Source organism: Macaca thibetana, chromosome 19 (assembly GCF_024542745.1).
Source record: "Macaca thibetana thibetana isolate TM-01 chromosome 19, ASM2454274v1, whole genome shotgun sequence".
Classification (NCBI taxonomy): domain Eukaryota; kingdom Metazoa; phylum Chordata; class Mammalia; order Primates; family Cercopithecidae; genus Macaca; species Macaca thibetana.
In genome coordinates this window covers 17,828,792-17,854,477 of record NC_065596.1, presented here as the reverse complement: position 1 = coordinate 17,854,477, position 25,686 = coordinate 17,828,792, and the positions used below count along the sequence as shown (strand labels likewise).

General features: G+C 51.5%; 2 protein-coding genes across 3 annotated transcripts in view; one reads left to right on the top strand and one right to left on the bottom strand.

Annotated features, from left to right (window-relative positions):
• The window catches only part of TRIP10 (thyroid hormone receptor interactor 10), a 550,254-nt gene that overhangs the window by 64,086 nt on the left and 460,482 nt on the right, over positions 1-25,686 (top strand). The window lies entirely within an intron of this gene.
• The window catches only part of MLLT1 (MLLT1 super elongation complex subunit), a 76,086-nt gene that overhangs the window by 42,664 nt on the left and 7,736 nt on the right, over positions 1-25,686 (bottom strand). For both annotated transcript variants that reach the window (XM_050770385.1, XM_050770386.1), the window contains exons 2-3: positions 24,017-24,197; positions 12,150-12,232 (exon numbers count right to left, since the gene is read on the bottom strand). In XM_050770385.1, the coding sequence (XP_050626342.1) occupies positions 12,150-12,232; positions 24,017-24,197 (264 nt within the window). The remainder of the gene's footprint in view (positions 1-12,149; positions 12,233-24,016; positions 24,198-25,686) is intronic.

The window sequence follows — 25,686 nt, the reverse complement described above, 5'->3', positions numbered from 1 at the left end:
TATTTGGATGTAAAATAGCTACCCCTCTGGAATGAATCTGGTTCATCCATTTAGTACTCGTTTAATAAATATTGAACAAGTGCCACCTCCATGCTAGATGCCAGCTGAGAACAAAAGCAGAACCCTGGTCCTAAGCTTACTTTTGCGTGGTAGAGACACACGGACGAGTAAACACACATCCACATATCTGCTACAGAAAAGAAAGGAACAGTCAGTTAGAAAAAAGAAGAAAGAAGAACCAAATCCAGATGAGAGGCTTTAATTTTAGATGTCAACTTGACTGAATTAAGAAATACCTAGAGGACCTGGCACAGTGGCTCATGCCTATAATTCCAGCACTTTGGGAGGCCAAGGCAGGAGGATCGCTTGAGCCCAGGAGTTCGAGACCAGCCTGAGCAACATGACAAAACCCCATCTCTACAAAAAACAAAAAAAAAAGAAAAAAGAAATTAGCTGGGCATGGTGGTACACACCTGTAGTCCCAGCCACTCGGAAAGCTGAAGTGGGAGGATCACCGGAGCCCAGGGAGGTCAAGGCTGCAGTGAGCTGAGAGTGTACCACTGCACTCCAGTCTGGGTGACAGAGCGAGACTCCATCACAAAGAAAAAAGAAAAAAAGAACCTAGAGAACCGGTAAGGCTTTATTTCTGGGTGTGTCTATGAGGGTGTTTCCAGAGGATACTGACATGTAAGTCAGTGGGCTGAATAGGGAAGATTCACCTTCAATGTGGGCCAGCACCATCCAACTGGTTGGGTCCCAGAAGGGACAAAAAAGAGAGAGAAATGGCGATCTGTCTCTAAAGGGACAAAAAGTCAGGGATGGCAGTCTCTCTATCTGCCTGTCTCTCTCTGTGGCCTTAGGACTCTGGCCTCACCCTCATACCACGCCTTCGACCTCCCAGCGAGAATTACACCAGGGTTTCCCTGCTGTGGGGGCGTCTGAGCTTGTGGGGAGCTGTGCTGCCGGCCGCCCAGGTCTCCAGCTTGCGGGTGGCCTGTCATAGGACTTCTCGGCTTCCACAATCACGCGAGGCTCTTCCCCCAATAAGTTCCCTCTTGTATCTGGGTATCTATCTATGTATCCTACTGATTTTGTCTGGAGAAAAAACCCCAACAAATACAACAACCAATGGGTCAAAGAAGAAACCACTGAGAGAATTAGAAAGTACTTCTGAGATAATGAAAACAAAACACAATATATCGAAACATATGGAATACAGTGTACACAGTGCTTACAGCGAAATGTAAAGGTGTAAACACCTACATTCAAAAATAAGAGTGACTTCAAATCAGTGACTCCCTTTACACCCTAAGGAATTAGAAAAAGAACTAAACTCAAAGCTAACAGAAGGAAAAGGAACAGAAATAAAATAGGGAATAAAAGATATAGAGTGAATCAATAAAATCAAGTTTCTTTGAAGAGATCAACTAAATTGACAAACCTTTGGCTAGTATTTTAAAAAAAGAACATAAATAACCCACATCAGACATAAAAGTGGGAACTACCAATCTTACAGAAATTAAAAGAATTATGAGAATACTATAGACAACTATATGCCAGCTAGAAAATGCAGATAAGACATAACCTTAGAAGCAAATTACTAAAATTGAATCAAGAAGAAGTGGGGCCGGGCGCGGTGGCTCACGCCTGTAATCCCAGCACTTTGGGAGACCGAGGTGGGCAGATCACGAGGTTAGGAGATCGAGACCATCCTGGCTAACATGGTAAAACTCCATCTCTACTAAAAAAAAAAAAAAAATTAGCCAGGCATGGTGGGCACACCTGTAGTCCCAGCTACTTGGGAGGCTGAGGCAGGAGAATGGCGTGAACCCGGGAGGTAGAGCTTGCAGTGAGCCGAGATTGCACCACTGCACTCCAGCCTGGGCGACAGAGCGAGACTCCATCTCAAAAAAAAAAAAAAGAAGTGAAGAATCTCAACACATTGATAACAAGAGATGGAATCAGAAATCAAATACTTCCCAGAAAGAAAAGTCCAAGACCAGATGGTTCACCGAACTCTATGGAACATTCAAAGAACAAACACCATTCCTGCTCAAACTCTACCAAAACTTAGAATAGGAGGGAATACCTCCTAACTCACTTTATGAGGGTGGCGTTACCCTGATACTAAAGCCAGACAAAGATACCACAAGAAAACCACACAGCAACGTTCCTTATGAATACAGACACAAAAATCCTTAACAAAATACTAGCAAATCCAATCCAACAGTACACTAAAAAGATTATATACCATAACCAAGAGGGATTTATCCCAGGAATGCAACGCGGCGGGGGGTTCCTACGTGAAAATCCATTAGGGTAATACAGCACATTAATAAAAGAAAGAAAAAAACAACATGATTTTCTCAATAGAGACAGATAAAAGCATCTGACAAAACTCAACACCTATGCATGATTTAGAAAAACATCATTCAGCGAGCTAAGAAAAGAAGGTGTGACATGGTAAGAAATATATACATTTGGTCTCTACTCCTAGTCCTGGCACCAAGCTGCTAAAATACTTTCTGAGAGATGGTGGTGATAGGAGCCTGTTTTGTTTTAATATTGGGTCTTAGTCCTGGGTTCCTGACACAAAGGCCTCTAAGATCCTTGAAATCTTGGAAGTGATACGAGCATCTTTACATTTGTTCATGAGATGCCTGGTGACTGAATGCCTCTAGATAGCTTCAGGATGGGGGCTGGTTGCCAGGGGAACCAATCATGTGATACGCAGCTGGAATTTTCAGCCCCACCCCCTGACCTCTTAGGGAGGGCAAAGGGGCTGGAAATTTAGTTTAATCACCAATGGCCGATGGTTTAATCAATCATGCCCACACAATGGAGCTTCCATAAACACCTTACACAAAGGGGTTCCGAGAGCTTCCAGGCTGGCCTGTCTGAGGGCATGGAACACCGGCACCCTTCCCACATACCCTGCCCCATGTAGCAAGGTTTGGCCATTACTGAATTGCACTCTTTACGACAAACCAGTAACGGAAGTAAAATGTTTTCCTGAGTTCTGTGAGCCATTATAGAGAACTGTTGAACATAAGGAGGGAGAACGTCCAGTTTATGGCCGGTTGAGTACAGGTGGCAGTCGGGGACTTGCCACTGGCATCTGAAGTGGGGGCTGTCCTGTGAAACTGGGCTCTTAACCTGGGAGCTTGCGCTAACTCCAGGTCGTGGATAACAACACTGAATTCAATTGCAGGACCCCCAGGTGGGGTCTGAAGAGAACTGGAGAACTGCAATGTCCGAGAAACCTACACATTTGGTGCCAGAAATGTTATAAGTGGAGAAAACATGTTTTTCCTTCTTCTAGAAGGGAATTTCCTTAACCTGATAAAGGGTATTTACAAAAAGCTCACAGCTGACATCACACTCAATGGAAGAAGGCTGGAACTCTTCCCCTGAGATCAGGAACCAGACGGGATGCCCACTCTCTCCATTGCTATTCAACACTGTGCTGGAGGTTCCAGCCAGAGCAGTCAAGCAAGAAAAAGACTTTGACAAAAGACATCCAAACTGGAACCTCTATTTGCAGATGACATGATTCTATAGACAGAAAATCCCAAAGAAGCCAAAAAAAAAAAAAAAACAAAACAAAACCCTACTAAAGCTACTAATAAATTCAGTAAAGCTGCAGGGTACAAGATCAATACACAAAAATTGGTTGTGCTGTCCACAGAGGAGGTCTACAGGAAAAACAAAATCAGCTGTGCTTCTATACACCTGCAATGAACAATCCAAAAAGGGAATAGTATTCCAAAGAATAAAATACCTAGGAATAAGGCCAGGCACAGTGTAATAAGGCCAGGCACATGAGATTAAGGCTCATGCCTGTAATCCCAGCACTTTGGGAGGCCAAGGCGGGCAGATCACTTGAGATCAGGAGTTTGAGACCAGCCTGGCCAATATGGCAAAACTCCATCTCTACTAAAAATACAAAAATTAGCCAGGCATGGTGGCACACGCCCATAATTCCAGCTACTCGGGAGGCTGAGGCAGGAGAATCGCTTGAACCCAGGAGGCAGAGGTGGCAGTGAGCCAAGACTGTGCCACTGCACTCCAGCCTGGGTGACGGACAGAGACTCTGCCTCAACACAAAACAAGCCAAAAAAACCTAGGAATACATTTAAGCATGCAGGTACAAGACTCAGGGATACTGAAAACTATAAAACACTGCTGAAAGAAACTAAAGACTTAATTAAGTGGAAAGACATTCCTTGTTCATGGAATGAAGACTTAATATTGCTAAGATGTTTCAAAAATGACTAGATTCAAGGCCGGGCGCGGTGGCTCACACCTGTAATCCTAGCACTTTGGGAGGCCGAGGCGGGTGGATGATGAGGTCAGGAGATTGAGACCATCCTGGCTAACATGGTGAAACCCCGCCTCCACTAAAAATGCAAAAAATTAGCCGGGCGTGGTGGCGGGCGCCTGTAGTCCCAGCAACTTGGGAGGCTGAGGCAGGAGAATGGCGTGAACCCGGGAGGCGGAGCTTACAGTGAGCCGAGATTGTGCCACTGCACTCCAGTCTGGGTGACAGAGCAAGACTCCGTCTCAAAAAAAAAAAAAGGACTAGAGTCAATAGAATCTCTATCAAAATTCCAATAGAATTTTTTGCAAAAATGTAAAAGTCAAACCTCAAATTCATATGGAATCACAAGGGGCACAGAATAACCAAAGTCATATTGAAGACGGAAAAAAAAACACAGAGTTGGAGGACTCACACTTGCCAATTCCAAAACTTCTACAAGGCTGAGCGCGCTGGCTCACACCTGTAATTCCAGCATTTGGGGGGCCCAAGGCGAAAGGATCGCTTAAGGCCAGGAGTTCAAGACCAGCCTGGGCCAGGCACAGTGGCTCACACCTGTAATCCCAGCACTTTGGGAGGCCGAGGCAGGTGGATCACCTGAGGTCAGTTCGAGACCAGCCTGGCCCACATGGTGAAACCCCGTCTCTACTAAAAATGCAAACAATTAGCCAGGCATGGCGGCGGGCACCTGTAATCCCAGCGACTCAGGAGGCTGAGGCAGGAGAATCGATTGAAGCTGGGAGACGGAGGTTGCGGTGAGCCAGGATCGTGCCACTGCACTCCGGCCTGGACAAGAGCAAAACTCTGTCTCAAAAAGATAGATAAATAAATAAGAAGACTAGCCTGCACAACACAATGGGACCCCATCTCTACAAAAATAATGAAATTAGCTGGATGTGGTGGCACGTGCCTGTGGTCCCAGCTACCTGGGAGGCTGAGGTGGGAGGACTGCCTGAGCCCAAGAGGTCAAAGCTACAGTGAGCCATGATTGCACCACTGCACTCCAGCCTGGGTGACAGAGCAAGGCTCTGACAAAAAAAAAAAAGAAAAAAAAAACCTTCCTATACAACTACAGTAATCAAAACAGTATGGCACCAGCATAAGCACAGACACACAGACCAATGAAATAGAATTCAGAGTCCAGTTTTAAACCCAAAATCTATGGCCAACTGATTTTCAACGAGGCTCTAACACCACTCGATGGTGAAAGAACAGTCTCTGCGGGCCGGGCACGGTGGCTCAAGCCTGTAATCCCAGCACTTTGGGAGGCCGAGACGGACGGATCACGAGGTCAGGAGATCGAGACCATCCTGGCGAACACGGTGAAACCCCGTCTTCACTAAAAAATACAAAAAACTAGCCGGGCAAGGTGGCAGGCGCCTGTAGTCCCAGCTACTCAGGAGGCTGAGGCAGGAGAATGGCGTGAACCCAGGAGGCGGAGCTTGCAGTGAGCTGAGATCCGGCCACTGCACTCCAGCCTGGGCGACAGAGCGAGACTCCGTCTCAAATAAATAAATGAAACAACAGTCTCTTCGGTGAACGGTGCTGGGACACCTGGAAAACCACACGCAAAAGAATACTGTTAGACCTCCACCTCGCTTCATATATGAAAGTTCACTCGAAAATGAATCAACTATCTAAGCATAAGGACTACAACTATGAAATGGGTGCAAATAAACATGGGGCAAACCTTCAAGACCTCAGATTTGGCAATGGAGTCACAGATTTGACACCAAAGGTGTGAGTGACAAGAAGAAACAGATTAATAGAACGTCATAAACATTTAAAACGTTCATGCAACAAGGGACATTATCAGGGCTGGGTGTGGCAGCTCACGCCTGTAATCCTAGCCAGCTGGGAGGCTGGGGTGGGAGAACTGCTTGAGCCCAGGAAGTCAGGGTTACAGTGAACCAAGATCACATCACTGCACTCCAGCCTGGGCAACAGAGTGAGATGTTGCTGAAAAAACAGACATTATGAAGAACGTAAAAAAAAAAAAAAAAAAAAAAACCTATAAAAGGGGATAAGATATTTGAAATCACATACCCTGTAAGAGTTTAATATCCAAAATATATAAAGAACTTCTATAACACAACAACAAAAACAACCTAATTCAAAAATGGGCAACGGGCATTCAAAAATGGGCAACTCACGCCTGTAATCCCAGCACTTTGGGAGGCCAAGGCAGATGGATCACTTGAGGTCGGGAGTTCGAGACCAGCCTCACAAACATGGCGCAACCCCATCAATGCTAAAAATACAAAAATTAGCCCGGCGTGGTGGCGGGAGCCTATAATTCCAGCTACTCGGGAGGCTGAGGGAGGAGAATCGCTTGAACCCAGGAGGCAGAGGTTGTAGTGAGCCGAGATGGCGCCACTGCACTCCAGCCTAGCCAACAGAGCGAGGAAAAAAACAAACAAAAATGAGCAATGGATATATCTAGACATTTCCTGAGAAAGAGATACGTGCAGCCAGCAAGCATGTGAAAAGATGTGAAACATCACAGGTCATCAAGGAAATGCAAATAAAAACCTCAACAGTTACAGCTCCAAACCCACAAGGATGGCTATAATTTTTAAGAAACAGAAAACAAGCATTGCTGAGGATCTGGAGAAACAGGAACCCTCACACATTGCTGGTGGAACTATGACAGGGTCCAGCCACTGGAAAACGGCTTAGCAGTTCCTCAGAAAGCTAAACTGAAAATTGTTGTATGAGCTGGCAATTCCATTCCTAGGTGTATATGCCCAGAGGGACTGAAAACGGGCACTCAAACAAGTACGTATACACACACACACACACACACACGTTCACAGCAGCACTATTCCGCATAGCAAATGGGTAGAAACAGCCCAAACATCTATCCACAGACGAATGGATAAACACAGAATGGTACAGCTGTCTCTCATTCTGCATAGATTCCATACTTTTGAATTTACCTCCTCACTGAAGTTCATTTGCAAACCCCAAACCGATACTGTCGGCTTTTACTGTCTTTTGCGGACACGCCCAGAACAGCAAAAAGGTTGAGTTGCCCAACACGCATGTTCCCAGCGGATGTCAAGCAAGACAACACTGTCCTCTTGCTTGGGAAAAACTTCACAACACACATGTATTACTTTGCAATCAGATGAGGTCCTCCAAATTCTTTTTCCTTAAGAGAAAGGAGTGATTTTTCTGTTAAAGAACATGTCACCGGCCGGGCGCGGTGGCTCACGCCTGTAATCCCAGCACTTTGGGAGGCCAAGGTGGGCAGATCATGAGGTCAGGAGATCGAGACCATCCTGGCTAACACGGTGAAACCCCATCTGCACTAAAAAATACAAAAAAAAATTAGCCAGGTGTGGTGGTGGGCGCCCTAAGTCCCAGCTACTTGGGAGCCTGAAGCAGGAGAATGGCGTGAACCCAGGAAGCGGAGCTTGCAGTGAGCCGAGATCACACCACTGCACTCCAGTCTGGGAGACAGAGCGAGACTACGTCTTAAAAAAAAGAACATCCTACCAACAGGTCAAACAAAATGCAGCCTCAGTTAAGTTCTAGTGCCTAACACTGCATAAAGCACAATTCCTTCATTTTACAGGCGATGTCATATTCAAGGTCAAGTGCACTCACTGAGAAAGCCACACACTTATACAAGAATAGAGCTGTCTGCAAAAGCACATTTTCTGCTCTGGTCTTAGAGCCACACTCACGGGAGAAGCCAAACAACATCTTTTTCATCGCAGGAACCCTCAACCTCCTTTGGGCCCTCCGAGGTCTGAGGCTCCCTTTCTCCACTGAACTTTCTTGCCCAGATTGACTGGAAGGAGCCGATACCATTTCAACAACAAATGGATGAAATGCCCGCTGTGCCGGGCCCCGGGTCAAGTGCTGCACCTGCTGTCTCCCTCTTAATCTTCCTGACTCCTGAGAAGCAGACGCAGCCAGAAACTCCATCTTATGGACAGACAAACTGAGGCCCAGAGGAGTGACCCACCCATGGTGACACAGTCAGGCTATGAGACTGAACCCTGGCGTGTCCACCTCCAAACTGTGGTCTCTGCAGCTCTCTCCCTACCCTGTCCAGACACACCAGCACCTCCCCAAACCCACTCCGTCACCAACCTCTGTTTACTCCTTATTCCACTTTCCTGACCTCCCACTGAGGAGTAAGCCGTGGCTAACCACCAAACACAAGCCCTGGCTACACCAGGTAGAAAAACCGCTAGCAAACCCATGCACTATGACCCTGTCCCTAATCGTGTTCCAAATCCTGCAGCCATGAAGCACTCCCATCCCCGGCACCGAAACTCATCAAGCACTATCATGCTTCTAGGTCATGCCTGTCTCAGGCAACGGGTGTGTGCTTACAAAGAGCTGGTTCCAATCCTAGCTCTGCCAACTTCTGGGGCTTGACCAAGTGACTCGGGATCCAGGATCTCCTCCACCTGTGGATGGCACACACACCCCTGCCACTGTGAGGAGGACCTGCATCCCTGGACCTTGCCGTGGGGCCACCAGTACTCCCGGTGCAGGACCCTCTACAACCACCCCAGGAAGAGAAAGTTCCCAGGCAATGGGGCACATAGCACACTGAAGCAGCTGGCTTCTGTCCTGAGAGAGGGGGAGCGCTTCAGTTCTCAGCACAGGCTCATGGCAGAACGGCCCAGCCACACGGCTTCTGCAGGAATTGTTCAGACAAATAAACACCAAGAAATACGACTTAAAAAAAAAAGAAAAGAAAAGAAAGAAAAAACAGAAAAACTGGCCATCCTCCAAAAGTGCTCAATGAAAGCACATGCTGAAATTTGAAAAACCTGCTACATCTAAAATGGGAGAATTTTACTATATGTAAATTATACCTCGATAAACCAGACTTAAAGAAAACATATTGGCCGGGCGCGGTGGCTCACGCCTGTAATCCCAGCACTTCGGGAGGCCGAGGTGGGCAGATCACGAGGTCAAGAGATCAAGACCATCCTGGCTAACACAGTGAAACCCAGTCTCTACTAAAAACACAAAAAATTAGCTGGGCATGGTGGTGGGCACCTGTGGTCCCAGCTACTCAGGAGGCTGAGGCAAGATAATGGCGTGAACCCGGGAGGCGGAGCTTGCAGTGAGCCGAGATCGCTCCACTGCACTCCAGCCGGGGCGACAGAGCAAGACTCCATCTCAAAAAAAAAAAAAAAGAGGCCGGGCGCGGTGGCTCAAGCCTGTAATCCCAGCACTTTGGGAGGCCGAGACGGGGGGATCACAAGGTCAGGAGATGGAGACCATCCTGGCTAACACGGTGAAACCCCGTCTCTACTAAAAAATACAAAAAAAAAAACTAGCCGGGCTAGGTGGCGGGCGCCTGTAGTCCCAGCTACTCCGGAGGCTGAGGCGGGAGAATGGCCTAAACCCAGGAGGCGGAGCTTGCAGTGAGCTGAGATCCGGCCACTGCACTCCAGCCTGGGCGACAGAGCAAGACTTCGTCTCAAAAAAAAAAAAAAGAAAAGAAAAAAAAAAGAAAAAGAAAACAATTTAACCCAACAATGTCACCGCAGGTTGCCGGAAGTACACACGCTCCTGCTGAAGGGCACCGAGGGAGCCGGCACCGCACTTGGGGCCATTCAGAGGAACCAGGCAACAAGTGCTATAGAGGAACATGGGGTCCCATACCCCCCATGCAACCACACGCCCCCACACCCTAAATGAAGCCCCCAGGATCCCGAAAGAGCAGGCAGGGATTCAGAGAGGGCTCTCTGTCCCCTTGACACCCCCACACAGGAGAGGATGCTGGGCCCAGCAGTAACAATCCTACGGCCAAAGGGTCCCCCGCTTCCTTTCTCTACAGGGACAGGATGCAAGGGTGGAGCCTCAGGAACTCAGGACAGAAACAGCCCTGGAGTCTGCATTTCAGCCTCAGTTGAGAGCTGCAGGACACATCAGGTGGGGCAACCTGAGCAGCAGCCACTTAGGGCCCCTGCTGCGTTGCGCACGGCGGCACCACACACTGTGGGTTTCTGCCACATTTGGGAGCGGCCAGCCTGCATCTCGCCTGAAGGTGTCCCTACTGAGCAAGGATGACAAGCAGCAAACAGCACTGGCCAGCCCCTGCCCCACCTGCCACCAAATCCATGGGCAGCCCACGGCGGAGCCAGGCAGCAGTCAGAGCCCCTTGCCTGAGGGCGCTGGGAAGTAGAATGGATGCCACCAGTCCCCAGGTGGCTGAAGGCTGTGTCAGGGACCACACAGGTGTCTGGGAACACAGAAAACCTCACTGAGCTTGGGCACAGTGGTACTTGCCCGTAGTCCCAGCTACTTGGGAGGCTGAGGTGGGAGATCGCTTGAGCCTGGGAGGCTGAGGATGGAGTGAGCTATGATTGCACCACTGCACGCTCCAGTCTGGGCAACAGAGCAAGACCTTGTCTCTAAAAACAAACAAACAAAAAGCCTTGCTGGCCCAAACTGCTTCTGAACCTCAGAGGACCTTAATCTAAGTCACCCCAGAGGCGAGCTTAAACTGCCTACACAGACGGTGGCCCCACAAGCCACCCGCTAGAACACCAGTGCCTGAGCTACGGAGCACCTTCCACGGACAGGCTCGAGCAATCCCCTCAACCGCCCCAAGAGGGGGCTGCTGTTCTCATTCCCTTTCCGCACGCTCACGGGATGGAGCTGGGGAGACTGGGAGCCCAGGGATACACCTGACAGGGGGGTGGCCCCACAGGCCCAAGGGCCGGGACCACTCACCCCCCAGAAGGCCCACTTGCAGGCAGGTTCGGCTCTTCTCCCAGTGGGGCCTCAATTCCAACAAAGCCTCAGAATGACCTCGGTTTCTGTGAACTGGACCCCGGGCGAGGCCTTGCATCTGAAATTGGCCAAGGTGCACCGGCTGAAATGTCACCCGGCTCCTAGGAGGGCCGCATGCCAAATGCCTCTCCTCAAGGCCCTTAGTGCCAGGGGGTTTGTGGAAAAGTGGAACAGTAGCCATGCGGCCCGGCACGGCCAGGTACAAACCAGGGACTCAGTAACCAAGCAGGCCGGCATCCACAGGCCTCCCAGGACACCTCCTTCCCCAGCGCTGCCTCCATGCCAGTCCAGCTGCACTTGTGGGAAAGCAGCCGGCGGTGGACAAGCCACGAGCCAGGAAATGTCACCGCTGGCCCTGTGGTGACGCCTGGGAGGAGGAGCAGGGGCAGGTTCTGAGTTGTTTTAATTATTAGGCCAAGAAAAAATAAAAAGGTGAAAAACTACAGATGAAAGAAAATGGAAACAAAACCCCCGCAGTCCCACCACCCAGATGACGCAGACGACCGGCGCTAACATTCCGGATAGAGGTAACTCCAGATGACGCGGATGACCCGCACTAACATTCTGGATAGAGATAACTCCTTTTTCCTTTAAGTTTTATATATGTAGTTTGCTTCGTTAATTCTGAAGCTCATCAAAGATTCTGCCCAGAAGACGCACCGTAATCGGACCGTAATCAGATATTTAAGCTATTTCTCGATCTCAGTCACCACACATGACCCGGATATTAACCCTCTAGGACCGTCGAGGAAGCTGGTCCTGACAGGGGATGTCACTGCCGGCACATTTTCCAGGCAACTGGACAGGAGGTGGCCCAGCAGCTCCCCGAGAGAAGCGGACCAAGGGGCACGCCCACCTGCTGTCACGAACCCACCTGTGTCCTGGCCCCTGATGTCCCCGGGAATGGAGATGGCGACCAGCACTCCCCGCAGCCCTCACTGGAACGCCTGTGCATGGGCAGCAGCCAGGTCTCTGGCCTGTTTTGTGAACTGCCGTGGCACCCGGAGCAGGGGCTCCCACAGAGAGGCAACCTGCCTGCTCCCCTCAGGGATCCTACCTTGTTTTTGAAGTGCACCTCGATGGGCATGATGAAGCCAGCGTACCCCGACTCCTCTACTTTGTAAGGGGGCTCCTTGCACACTAAAAAGAAAAGGAAGAAACACACGCATCAGCTTCCTGCCTGTTTCAGGCCCAGTCGCCAGCGGCAGTACTGCACCCCTCAACCCCACCACCTCCTCCCAGGGGCTTGGCTGGCCTCGCAGGGGGTGGCTTTTCAGTAGGTTGAGCCCCCGTGACAGGGTTGACTTCCACGGCAAAGGGATCTCAGGCATACAACAGCAGGGAAGAGGAGGAGAAAGGAGACTCAGCCACCGGTGTGGTCAGCAGAGAGTGAGAGGGAACATTAGCCTGTCATTGGGGCCCTTGCTCCTGCAGAGGACAAGGAGGCTGAGCCCAGAGAAGGCTGCACAAGTTGACCCAACTCAGGTCAATGTCGGTAAGTGTGGCCTGGGTGAGACATGAAACCCAGCAGGCAGGGCCACACACTCTACTGTCACCACCTCCAGCATGGGGGCTGGGCACCTGCTGCGCCACAGATGCACGCGCTCAGAGACGGGGGAGCCCCAGGCGGCTGGGACCCTCCTCCTGGGTTCCAGTTTAGCACCTAATAAAAGCATTCCAAAGCAGCATGAACAAAACCCCACTGAACCCAGAGATTTAAAAAGATTTTAAAAAAAACAAAAAAAAGGCTGGACATAGTGGCTCACACCTGTAATCCCAGCACTTTGGGAGGCTGAGGCGGACAGATCACTTGAGGTCAGGAGTTCAACACCAGCCTGGTCAACGTGGTGAAATCCCATCTCTACTAAAAATACAAACATTAGCCAGGCATGGTGGCAGGCACCTGTAATCCCAGCTACATGGGAGACTGAGTCAGGAGAATCACTTGAACCCAGGAGGCAGAGGTTGCAGTGAGCCAAGATGGCACCACCACACTCCAGCCTGGGTGACAGAGTGAGACTACGTTTCCAAAACAAACAAGCAAACAAAAACTATGCTTAGTGCCTCATGCTTGTAATCCCAGCACTCTAGGAAGCTGAGGCAGGAGAATCACTTGAACCCAGGGGTTTGAGGCCATCCTGGGCAACACAGTGAGACCCTGTCTCTGTAAGAAATTAGCCAGGCGTGGTGGCGTGTGCCTGTGGTCTCAGGGGCTACTCGGGGGGCTGAGGCGGGAGGATCGCTTGATCCAGGAGGTATGATCGTGCCATTGCACTCCCGCTTGGGTGACAGAGCAAGACCATGTCTCAAAAAAACAACAACAACAACAAACAAAACTGAAATAAACAGCAAAATATATGTAAAATAATCTCCTATAATCTCATCCCCCAGAATAAACCATCAATGTTTTGACCCGTATGTTGTTACTAGGAAAGCACCATGGAAGCAGTGTCTTCTCACTTTAAGAAAAAATCTAGAGCCGTAGAGATCAAATCCCGCGTCCCTCGCTTCCCCCTCCAGATGCAACTACGACTGGGAGACAGGAAAAAATCCTGGCCACTGTGTGTCAGTTTTTTCCCCACTTTACTGAGGTCTGGTTGACAGGTTAAGAAGCTGCATAAATTTAATGCCCACCTTTAGATGAGTTTGGGGACGTGAGTACATCTGTGAAACCATCACCACCACCAAGGCCGTGAACATATCCATCACCTCCCACAGTTTCCTTCTGCTCTCTCTCACTGTTTTTGTCTTTGAAGACCACTGAGTTGCCCTCTTAGCAATTTCAGTGTATACTACAGTATTGTCAGCTATCGGGACTCTGCAATACAGCAGATCCAGAACTTACCTTGCAAAACCGAACAACGGTACCTTCTGACTATCATCTCCCCGTCCCCCAGCCCCTGGCAGCCACCCTCCTACTCTAGGCTTCTCTGAGTGTGACTGTTTTAACTGCTGGATGTGTGTGAGATCATGCAGTCTCTGTCTTCTGGGTCTGGCTTTCTTTGTTTGCTTGTTTGTTTTTCTGAGACGGAGTCTCGCTCTCACCCTGGCTGGAGTACAATGGTACGATCTCGGCTCACTGCAACCTTCGTCTCCTGGGTTCAAGCGATTCTCCTGCCTCAGCCTCCTCAGTAACTGCGCCCAGTCAGTCTGGCTTCTTTCACTTAGCATAATGCTCATTGCTAAAAATCTTCATACACACATATTTGCACTAGTAAGGTAATTCTTAAGTGGGTCAGAAATTGCTAGAAAACTGGCTGGGCATGGTGGCTCACGTCTGTAATCCCAGAACTTTGGGAGGCCGAAGTGGGCGATCATCTGTAGTTTATCACCCAGGCGGAGGCAGGAGAATTGCTTGAATCCGGCAAACAACATCTATCAGTAGGGTAGGTTTGGAGTGATGACCTGGGAACCTCAAAGACAGGGCTGACTGGACAGCCTTGAACAGGGCCCCTGCCTACATGCCACGTCTGTGCAAGGCTTGCTCAACTGGACCGAGGTGGGCACAGCCTCCCCAGAGACCAACGGTAGCCCTGGCTGCCCTGCTGGGAGCTCTGAACACCACTGCCTGACATCAGGGTCTGCACACGAATCAAAAACACACTCCCAAACGACAGTAGAGATGATATCCGCTCCATTCACTCATTCACGCCCCACTGTCTGTGTCAGACAGAGTCAGAGGCTGGGATGATCAAAGAGGCCAAGAAGAGGCCCCTGACTGGCCGGGTGGCTCACGCCTGTAATCTCAACACTTTGAGAGGCCAAGGCGGGCAAATCACGAGGTCAGGAGTTCCAAACTAGCCTGACCGACATGGTGACACCCCGTCTCTACTAAAAATACAAAAATTAGCTGGATGTGGTGATGCACACCTGTAATCCTAGTTACTGAGGAGGCTGAGACAGGAGAATTGCTTGAATCCGGGAGGCAAAGACTGCAGTGAGCCGAGATCGCACCACTGTGCCCGGCCTGGGCGACAGAGCGAGACTCCATCTCAAAAAGAAAAAAAAAAAAAAAAAAGAAGATGCCCTTGGCCTTCAGTGCTTACTCCAGGGGGAGTCATCGCCCTCAGATCAATGCTCGCCCTGTGGTGAGGAGCAGCCCTGCCTGCAGGGCACTCTGGCTCTACAGGGAGCACCTGCAGCCTGACGGAGGCCGGCCCGGGCACCTGCGCCCCAGTGTCCATTCCACTCTCCTTCCCGATCCTCTGACATCCTGCCAGGATGGTGGACAGGGGACCTCCAATGATGAGGCCCACCCCACACCAAACCCCCTCCACACACCAGTCCCCCCGCCACCTTCTCCTGCAACTCGCCACTCAGGACCCAGCTGCCCACCACTGGCCCTAGACCCCAGTCCACTGCAGTCCTCTCCGGAGGCTCAACTGAGGCCAAGTGCTAGCAAGTCCACCCCAAAGCCCCTCTGGAATTCAGCCCTGCCCCGGTGCCATGCCTCTCTCGTCCAGCCTCAGGCTCCTTCCGAGGCACCTTCTGCACGGGGAATGACCAAACCTCTGACTGCGCCCACTGAGGGAGGGCTCCCCACTGTCCTATGCAACCCGCGAGGTGCCTTCCGCCTCAGCTCTGTGCAGCCCAGCACCAGATCCCACGATCCAGCCACATTGAGCCTCTCAAATCCCCAGCTCACTTCCTCTGGGAGCCCTGCTCTGAGCCCCCACAGGCTCCCCGGTGTCCTGTACCCCTCCACCGCAGGACTTCCGTGCTCACTTTGCCTGTCTCCCTCCATCCCCACCTCTAGACGATAAGCTCCATCTCACCGAGTGTGACATCCCCAGGGCCTGAAATGGAACCTAACACTTCCTTTCGGAAGCATCTTATATCCCTTAAACACTGCCAAGCTGGTCTAAAGTGCAGCAGGGGGTCGGGCGCAGTGGCTCACGCCTGTAATCCCAGCACTTTGGGAGGTTGAGGCAAGTGGATCACTTGAGGCCAGTTCAAGACCAGCCTGGTCAACATGATGAAAACCCGTCTCTAATAAAAACACAAAACTTAGCTGGGCATGGTGGCGCATGGCTGTAATCCCAGCTACTCGGGAAGCTGAGGCAGGATAATCGCTTGAACCCGGGAGGCAGAGGTTGCAGTAAGCGAAGATTGTGCCACTGCACTCCAGTCTGGGTAACGGAGTGAGACTCCGTTAAAAAAATCTAATAAATAAATAAAGTGCAGTATGGGGCCACACACCTGAAAACTTAATCTGAACCTGGGAAGGAAAGTGGAGGCAGAACAGAGGAAGGGTGGCCTGTCCCCAGCAGAGGAGGCGCGGGCATGGGCAGTGGCCTGGGATTTGCTCTCAGACTCCACCCATGCCCCGTCCTCTCCCCACCCACCCATAGTCTGAATCCCACCCAGCCACAAAGGCCCACAGCAGGGCCACCTCCTTCGAGAAACAGACCCCATGTCCCTCGGCCTCTGACTTCCAGGTCACATGCTTCCCAAATCTACTGTCACATCTTATCTCATGGTCCCCACCCCTTCAAGGAAGGAATCCTGTCCTGTGACGGGTACTCCAAACCTAGAGAACTTCTATCCCCCCAGACAGTGCCAAGAGGGACGGCAGTCGGCCAAGCGCCGGGGATAGTCTTCAGTCCAACTGGGGAGACCAGGGAGACGCACCGGCCCACTCTCCTGCCTCAGAGCCCACATGAATCAAGAGGACAGGAATAAGGCCGTGAGAGTGAAGGCAGGAGGGAAGAGGTTTGAGCCACCTGCGAGTTTCTGGAAGGCAGAAGTCGGACGAGGACACGCTGGGCAAGGGGCAGGATGAGGAGGTGACGGCTCAGAGTCTGCTACGGGGGCGCCGTAGGGCAGGGACAGCCACTGGTGCCAGAAGGCTGAAGGTCCTGGACTGGCTGAGCAGAGGGCAGGAGTGAGGATGAAAGCTGGGAGAGGGAAAGGGAGCACGGTGGGGGAGGAGGGTGGGAGCAAGAGAGTGAGGGCCTGAGCTTCTCCCTGAGGTGACAGCAATGTTTTGGAATTAGACAGCGATGATGGAATCAGTGGTCATGGCTGCACAACTATGCGAATATACTGAAAACGCTAACTGTACACATTACAAGAATGAATTTTATGATGCGTAAATTTTATCTCCATAAAGCGGTTATTAAAAAAAACAAAAGGGCAAACTGAAAGGCTGCGCTGGGGACAGAAGCCCTGGGATCCCTGCCTCCTGCCCATCCTCCCTCCCGCCCATTCCCCTCCCCGTGCCCTCCCCCCGCCCAGGAAGTTTCAGGTTTCCCTCTGGGAAAATTGAGATGACTCCGTGTCTCAAGGAGCCAATGATCTGGGGGAAGCTGAAGCTTGCAGCGTGGAAACCAGACCCCAAGGAAGGCCTTACTCATTAGGAAATCAGGAGGCCTGTGAGCCTTCAGGTCTGTGGATGAGCGGAACCTACCCTCCCAGCACAGAATGCTCAGGAGCTCCCACCAGGAGGAAAGAGCCCGAGGAGACAAATAATTTGGAGACCCCAGAGAGCTTGACAAAAAGAAAGTAAAAAAAATAAAAACCGAGAGTCAATGTCCTCAGATTCAAGGAGATATACATCCAACAACAACAAAAAAATAAGATATTTCTAACAGGGAAAATTACAGCCAGGCACCACAGCTCACACCTGTAATCCCAGGCACTCTGGGAGGCCGAGGTGGGAGGATCACTTGACACCAGGAGTTCAAGGCTGACCTGGACAACGTTCTCTACTAAAAATACAAAAAATTAGTCAGGCATGGTGGTGCGCACCTGTCACCCCAGCTACTCGGGAGGCTGAGGCACGAGAATCACTTGCACCCGGGCAGGTGAGGTTGCCGTGAGCCAAGACAGTGCCACTGCCCTCCAGGTGACTGAGCAAGACTGAGTTTCAAAAAAAGAAAAAAGAAAACAAGAAATAAAATGAGGATCCCAGAAAGAAGAAAAGAGAGGAAATAAACAGATGGAAGGAAACTGTCAAATAAATAGAAGGAAACTTTCAGAGCTAAAATGAAGGACACTCAAATGTCACAAAACATAGTGAACAGCAGCAAAAAAAAAAAAAAAAAAAAAAACATGATATCATAAAGCAAACGTCCTAAAAACATCCTAAATGTTTCCACAGAAACAAACAGGTCACGTGTAATGGGATGAGGACCAAATGGCATCAGACTTTCCAGAAGATACTAACACAACGCCTTCACAGCGCTAAGTGATACGTGCTCCCAAAACATTTGGGAGCAGGAGTGTTGTGAACTTGGGATTTTTCAGACTTTGGAATATTCGCATTCCACTGGTTCAGCATCCCTAACCCGAAAATCCGAAATCCAAAATGCTCCAGTGAGCATTTTCTTTTTTTTTTTTTTTTTTGAGACGGAGTCTTGCTCTGTAGCCCGGGCTGGAGTGCAGTGGCCGGATCTCAGCTCACTGCAAGCTCCGCCTCCCGGGTTTACGCCATTCTCCTGCCTCAGCCTCCGGAGTAGCTGGGACTACAGGCGCCCGCCACCTCGCCCGGCTAGTTTTTTTTTTTTTTTTGTATTTTTAGTAGAGACGGGGTTTCACGGTGTTAGCCAGGATGGTCTCGATCTCCTGACCTCGTGATCCGCCCGTCTCGGCCTCCCAAAGTGCTGGGATTACAGGCTTGAGCCACCGTGCCTGGCCTCCAGTGAGCATTTTCTAAGCATCATGTCAGCACTCAAAAAGTTCTGAATTGACCGGGTGTGGTGGCTCCCGCCTGTAATCCCAGCACTTTGGGAGGCCGAGGGGGGGTGCATCACCTGAAGTCAGGGGTTCAAGACCAGCCTGATCAACATGGAGAAATCCCATCTCTAATAAACATACAAAATTAGCCAGGCAAGGTGGTGCATGCCTGTAATCCCAGCTACTCAGGAGGCTGAGGCAGGAGAATCGCTTGAATCTGGGAGGCAGGGGTTGTGGTGAGCCAAGATCGTGCCATTGCACGCCGGCCTAGGCAACAAGAGCGAAACTCCATCTCAACAACAACAAAAAAAAGTTTTGGATCTTGGCCAGGCACGGTGGCTCACGCCTGTAATCCCAGCACTTTGGGAGGCCGCAGCGGGCGGATCGTGAGGTCAACAGATTGAGATCATCCTGACCTACATGGTGAAACCCCGTCTCTCCTAAAACTACAAAAATTAGCCAGGCGTGTTGGTGGGGGCTTGTAGTCCTAGCTACTCAGGAGGCTGAGGCAGGAGAATCGCTTGAACCCGGGAGGTGGAGGTTGCAGTGAGCCGAGAACGCGCCACTGCACTCCAGCCTGGGCAACAGAGTGACACCCCGTTTCAAAAAAAGTTTTGGATCTTGAGCCGGGCATGGTGGCTCACGCCTGTAATCCCAGCATTTTGGGAGGCCGAGGCGGGAAGATTTTAAGCCCAAGAGTTCAAGACCAACTTGGGCAACATGGTGAAATCCTGTCTCTACAAAAAATAAAAAAGCTGGGCATGGTGGTGGGCCAGTAGTCTCAGCTACTTGGGAGGCTGAGGCAGGAGGACTGCTTGAGCCCAAAGGTTGAGGCTGCAGTGAGCTGTGATCACAACACTGCACTCCAGTCTGGGTGGGTGGCAGAGCGAGATTCTGTTTCCAAAAAAAAAAAAAAAAAAAAAAAAGTTTTGGATTTCAGATTTTCAGCTCAGGGATTCTCGATCTGTAATTCGCAAACCACAAAATTACACCCAACCAACCCACCGTTCCACTGTGAGAAGAGAATAATGGCATCTTCAAATATGCTAGGACTCAAAGGGTTTACTGCCCACATGTCTGTCTGTCTTTTTTTTTTTTGAGACAGAGTTTCTCTCTGTCACCCAGGCTGGAGTGCAGTGGCATGATCTCGGCTCACTGAAACCTCCGCCTCCCAGGTTCAAGCGATTTTTCTGCCTCAGCCTCCCGAGTAGCTGGGATTATAGGCGCCCGCCACTGCCCCTGGCTAAATTTTTGTAATTTCAGTAGAGATGGGGTTTCGCCATGTTGGCTAGACTGGTCTTGAACTCCTGACCTCAGGTGATCCACCTGCCTCGGCCTCCCAAAGTTCTGGGATTACAGGCGTGAGCCACTGAGCCTGGCCAGAAATGTCTTAAGTAATTAATCTCTTGGGATATTACTTGAGAAACTGCTCTACCAAAACGAGAAAATAAATCAAAACGAGAAAATAAACCAAAACATAGGCCAATAAACAAACCACCTCAGGAGAGCAGGAGAGAAAAGGCCCAGGGTGGTGGCTAAAGGGGTGGCTGGAGAACAGTCCACTGTAATCAGAGAAGGAAGGCACAGAGAAACAGCATGAAACACTCAGAGGACTTCACAAAACAAACAAGCCAGAAGGTCAGGTGAGGCGGCTCACACCTGTAATCCCAGCTACTCCTGAAGCAGAGGTGGGAGGACTGCTTGAGCCCAAGGAGTTGGAGTCCAGTCTGGGCAACAACATAGCGACACCCCATCTCTAAAAGAATTTTTTTTTTTTTTTGAGACATAGTTCGCTCTGTCGCCCAGGCTGGAGTGCACTGGCATGATCTCGGCTCACTGCAACCTCCGCATCCCAGGTTCAAGCGATTCTCCTGCCTCAGCCTCCTGAGTAGCTGGGACTACAGGCACCCGCCACCACAGCTGGCTGATTTTTTTGTATTTTTAGTAGAGACAGAGTTTCAGCATATTGGCCAGGCTGGTCTTGAACTCTTGACCTCAGGTGATCCACCCGTCTCGGCCTCCCAAAGTGCTGGGATTACAGGCATGAGCCACCACGCCCAGCCAAAAAATTAAAAAAAAAAAAAAGCCACAGAATAAATGAAATGATTGAGAGAATGGGGGGAAAATGAAGGTATTGATAAAGACACAACACAAAAAGGAGAAGGAAGGGGGGATTCCAAAAGCCACAGACCAAATGTGAAGCAAGCTAAAATAGGGCCAAATTTTAACCAAAAATGACCAAAAAGAACCCGTTTGCCATGGACCTGACTTGGAGCCTCCCCCCTGGAGTGGCCCAGGGTTCGGGAAACGGCAAACAGAGGCTGAATGAAGTCCTGCCGTCCCAACCAGCCTGACGGTGGCAGCGTCAAACACGTCAACGCTGCCTACTGCTAGTTCCCAACTCTTACAGTCAATCCACAGCCGGGGAGTGAAGGTCTTGGTCTTCATCAACAAGCTTCACAACGTCCAGTGTAGCCTCAAAAGGAGGGGTGCAGCAGGGTCAAAAAAAGACAGGGTACCGGTGGCCTTGCCTTCCTCAGTGGAGAGTCAGAAAACACTAACAAAAGCTGATCAGGTGCAAGGGTCCATTCAGTCATCAAACACTTAGTAAGCACCTACTGTATCCCTGCAGGCACCGAGCATGTAGCAGCAAACAAAACTGATAGAAACCTCTTACTTGGGGTGGGGAGAGGGATGGACAAGATAAGGAAGTAATATGTACAAGATGTTAAGATGGTGCTAAGGAGAAAACCAAAGCAGAAAAAAAAGGCTAAGAAGCATATGGCTGTGTGGGTGTATTGGGCAAAGAAACTGCGAGTTAGCCCAGGCAGCCAGAGGACTCCCTAAAAAGGGTGACGTGGGACTCTGCTGTGAAGGATCCCAAAGGTAAACAGGCTCACATCATCATTCAGAGTCACAAAGACGACCAACGCAAAAGCGAGTCACTGGACTATTAAAAACTTAGAGAAGACAGTGGGTAAAAGGGGGTACTTTGGGATAAATTCTAACCCTTCAAGCCGGTAAATCAGTAAGTATTGTCTACATTTTCAAGAAATAAGAAGCAAATGAGCTGCTGTGAAGACAGTTCAGAGAGGGCTAGGAAGATGGCCCCGGGGAGGGAGGACTAAGGAGGCCAGGAACAGCAACTTTGTACCTTACATGTTTCTGCCCAGTTTGATTTGTGATAATGTAAGCCGCCTCGGAAGTAAAAGATACTTTTTAAGTACCTCAAGTATCATTCCAGAGGCTGGAGTGCTTTAAGAGGTTCACTCCCTCTCTCAAGTTTTATTCAGTGCAATAGCGTGTGAGCTGGGAGTTTACTTTCTGATACATTTGATGGGGCTGCTATCTGTCTCCAGGCCCCAGAGACAGACTACAACAAACAGGGCTCAGTTACTAATTTAAAGGCTGCCTACAAACTGACACTGAAGCCTGGCATGGTGGCACGCGCCTGCCAGGAGCTCAAGGCCAGCCTGGGCAACACAGCGAGCGAGACCCCATCTCTTCAAAAACAAACAAAAAACAAAAAACGAACCCTTAAGAGTGAGCCCCACTCATGACCCCATCTTCCAGGTACCTGGAGCTTGGAGAAGGTGCTGTGTCAACATGGTGGGGAGCAAAGGTGAAATCAACAGTCTCAAAGTAGATGGAAATCAGCGTCCAGGGCCCATCCCAGAGCTCCGGGGACAGAGAAAAGGGGAGTGGGGGAGGGGGTTGGTGAAGGAGAAGTGGAGTGGATGCCGCCAGAGAAAGGAAAGAGGGCCTGGTGCAGGAGGGGCAGCCAGGCTTCTGCTCTGCCGACGTGGCGCGAAAGCAGCCACAGGCGACACCCACGCGAGCGGGCATGGCCGTGCACCAATAAAAACAGGCCGCACTGGCAGTGGCCGGACCCAGCCCACGGGCCAGCCTGCCCACCCTGCTGTATGCACAGGCAGCGGCCTGCCCCCTGGGCCCGTCTCCCTGTCTGCACGAGAGGGCTGTGGCGAGAAGAAAACGTGATCCTGCGCATGAAGGGCTGGGCAGGAAGTGCTCGATAGATGGCACGTGTCCCCACAATTAGGAAGCGCTTTATAAATATCTGCCGCTGTCAGGAGCCTCCGTGGCCATCCTCTAAGAGGCTTAGAGAGGGAGGAAGGAAAAGGGGAGAAGGTGAAGACTCAGGAAAGGAGAAATGCAGAGGCAAAGGGGAGCCGCAGGCTGAGGGAATCGGAGGTGAGCGTCCCTTCAGCATGAAATCCTTCTGCTGCTGTCAACGCCCGTCACTTCCCCAATAGGCTGCAAACCACTCACAGGCTCAGGGCCAGGGTCCCGGCTCCCAGGAAGCTCCTGCTTCAACCTAAGCACACCCACGCTTGTGTGCGGCTCACCTCCTGTGGCCCCTGGAGCTCCCAGGACCCCCATACTGCAGGGTAGAGGGGTCACCAGCCCAGCCAGGGCTCTCCTGACCCTGAAGCGCTTCGCTACAGCAAGTCCCTCATTCCTTTATCAACACGTCACTCAAGAAGTATTTCTCGAACCCCTGTGATGCGCCAGGCCCCGGGCTTCACACTGGGGACTCAGCGGTAAGAAAAGCAGATGTGGCCCCAGCCCTGATGGCGCTCCCCAGACCACCACCTCTCTCTCCAGTTCCACACCACAGTCTTCCCCTGGGGCTCCCTTCCCCAGGAGGGCTTCCCTGATCATAAATTGGGTGCGTTCCTGCCTCTGCCCCGTCACACTGCACCCTCAGGAAGGCCAGGGCCCCCACGCCACAGATGGAGGCGCTGACAGAATACACGACTGAGGCACTCGTGCTGAACCAATGACAGTCTGAGGCTTGAAGGGAGAGGGAAGACACGGAAGAGAAAAGACGGTGGTGACATGAGCTCCTGCATTCTTTCTGCCCCAAATATTCGGAATCTTTCACACAGCACCCCCAAGCAAACCTAGGGCCAGTCGGCAACTTTCTGATCACTCACCAGCTGGCTGACTTCACCTTTCCCACCCGTGCCCACCTGGCTGTTGCTTCCCAGAGCCCGGGTCTAAATCACGACACGACAGACCGCCACCACCTCCTTCAGTTTTTCCTACAACTAACTCAACAGCTGGAGGTGACGCGGCTCCAATGCCCCCACGCCGAGGGACGCAAGCCGGAACCTCACGGTTGGGGGGTCCTGCTGCTCCTGAGGGAGGGGTGGAGCCTGGCCTTGGGAGGAGTGGAGTCAGACGGGTCCGTGCTGTGGGCACTCAGGGCTTGGGGCCACTCACCGCGTCTGGGCTTGGGGAAGCTGTCGTGCAGCCAGAAGACCACCTTCTCCACGAAGTGCTGGATGTCACATTGCTCGGGGCCGCGGACAAACACCATCCAGTCGTGAGTGAACCCCTCCGTGGTGGGCTTCTTGCGCAGTTGGGCACGGTGCCCCAGCTCTAACCTCACCTGGACGGTGCACTGGAGGGAGAGAGAGGTGGGGAGACCAGGTCAGCACACGGCTCCACGCAGGGGACTATCCCCTCATCCACAGAGAACTTTCGATAAAGACCTCCAGCAGTGCTATACGCTCTCAACCCAGTGAGGAGCACACAGACAGCTTCCCAGCGTGCTAGCACCTTGTCGCCGACGCCCCGTGCCTTCTCCCCTCCGTACTCCCACGCAGCCCCTGCGTCTCCTCCCATCCACCCCCTCATCCTCAGTTCCACCCGCACAGCCTCCTCACCAGTCCCCAGCTCAGCCCAGCTCACTCCTGCCTCGGGGCCACTGCACTGGCCTAGGATGCTCTGCTCCTGAGACTTCCCAGGCTGGCGCCTCTTGTCACTGGGCTCTCAGCTGGACTGTGCCTCTGCAGGGAAGCCTCCCCTGACCACCGATCCGAAAGCATCCACCACCGCTCCCATCACTCTTTATCATAGAGGATGCTCTTCCGAGCACTTGCATTATCAAAAGTCATCTTGCGGATGGCTGTCGGTGTCTCTGCCACCTAAGCTTGTTGACACCAGCATTTTCATTCCCACGCACGCATCACAGCACCTCCCGGAGGCCCCTCTCCTTCCCCTAAGTCATCAGCTACAACACTGGCTTTCAGTTTCAAGAGCAGAATGGGAGGTTCCCGAGGAGAAGGCAGAGGCCAGCCTGCGGCCCCCTGGTGACTAGTCCCAGGTGGACCCTTGGCCTGGGCAGCCCAGCCCCCTCCGCTGAGCGAATGTCATGTCTGACACTTAGGTCTGAAATACAAGGCAGCGCAGGCCAGTTCCACGCTACTGAACACAAAGCCGCATGCCTTCAAAGCACTCTTCATACCTAGGTTGGCCAAAACCACCAACAGGGAACCTACAGTAAACATCCACCCTGCTTTGTAAAAACCTCCCCGGACTTTTCAGATACCGCCCTGACACCTAATATCAAATACAAGAATGTTACAAAATAAAGCTGCGGCCAAGTACACACTTGCTTCTAAGTGCTGAGATAGCCGGGAGACAGCCAGACCGTGGCCTGAGTCCCACGCCCTCGCCCGACAGAGCCGCCCTCCCAGGCCCCAGACCAGACAGCTCCCATCTGCGCCTTTCCACGCCATCGCTCGGCAACTGGCCAGGTGTGTCCCAGTGGCTGCAATCCCTCCAGTACCTGTCTCTTCTTTGGCATTCCGAGGCCCCGTTCAGACCCTGCCACCTGGCTGAGTGCCCCGGCGCCTGGCCGGCCTCCCTCCCTCTCCGTCCCCCTCTCTGAGCTCTCAGTTGTCACGCGATTGGAGCCGCTGGGGCAGGCAGATCCTATCGCCCCCACCCCCGCCCGCCATGTTAAAGCTTTCCAAGGCTTGTCACTCCCTCAGCAGGAAGCCCGAGCCCCATGTACATCTTCCATGCGTGTATTTCCTCAAGTCTGAGACACTCGTCTCTTTTCACGTCCTAACCCTTTTGAAGTCAGAGTCCAGCGTGCACCCACA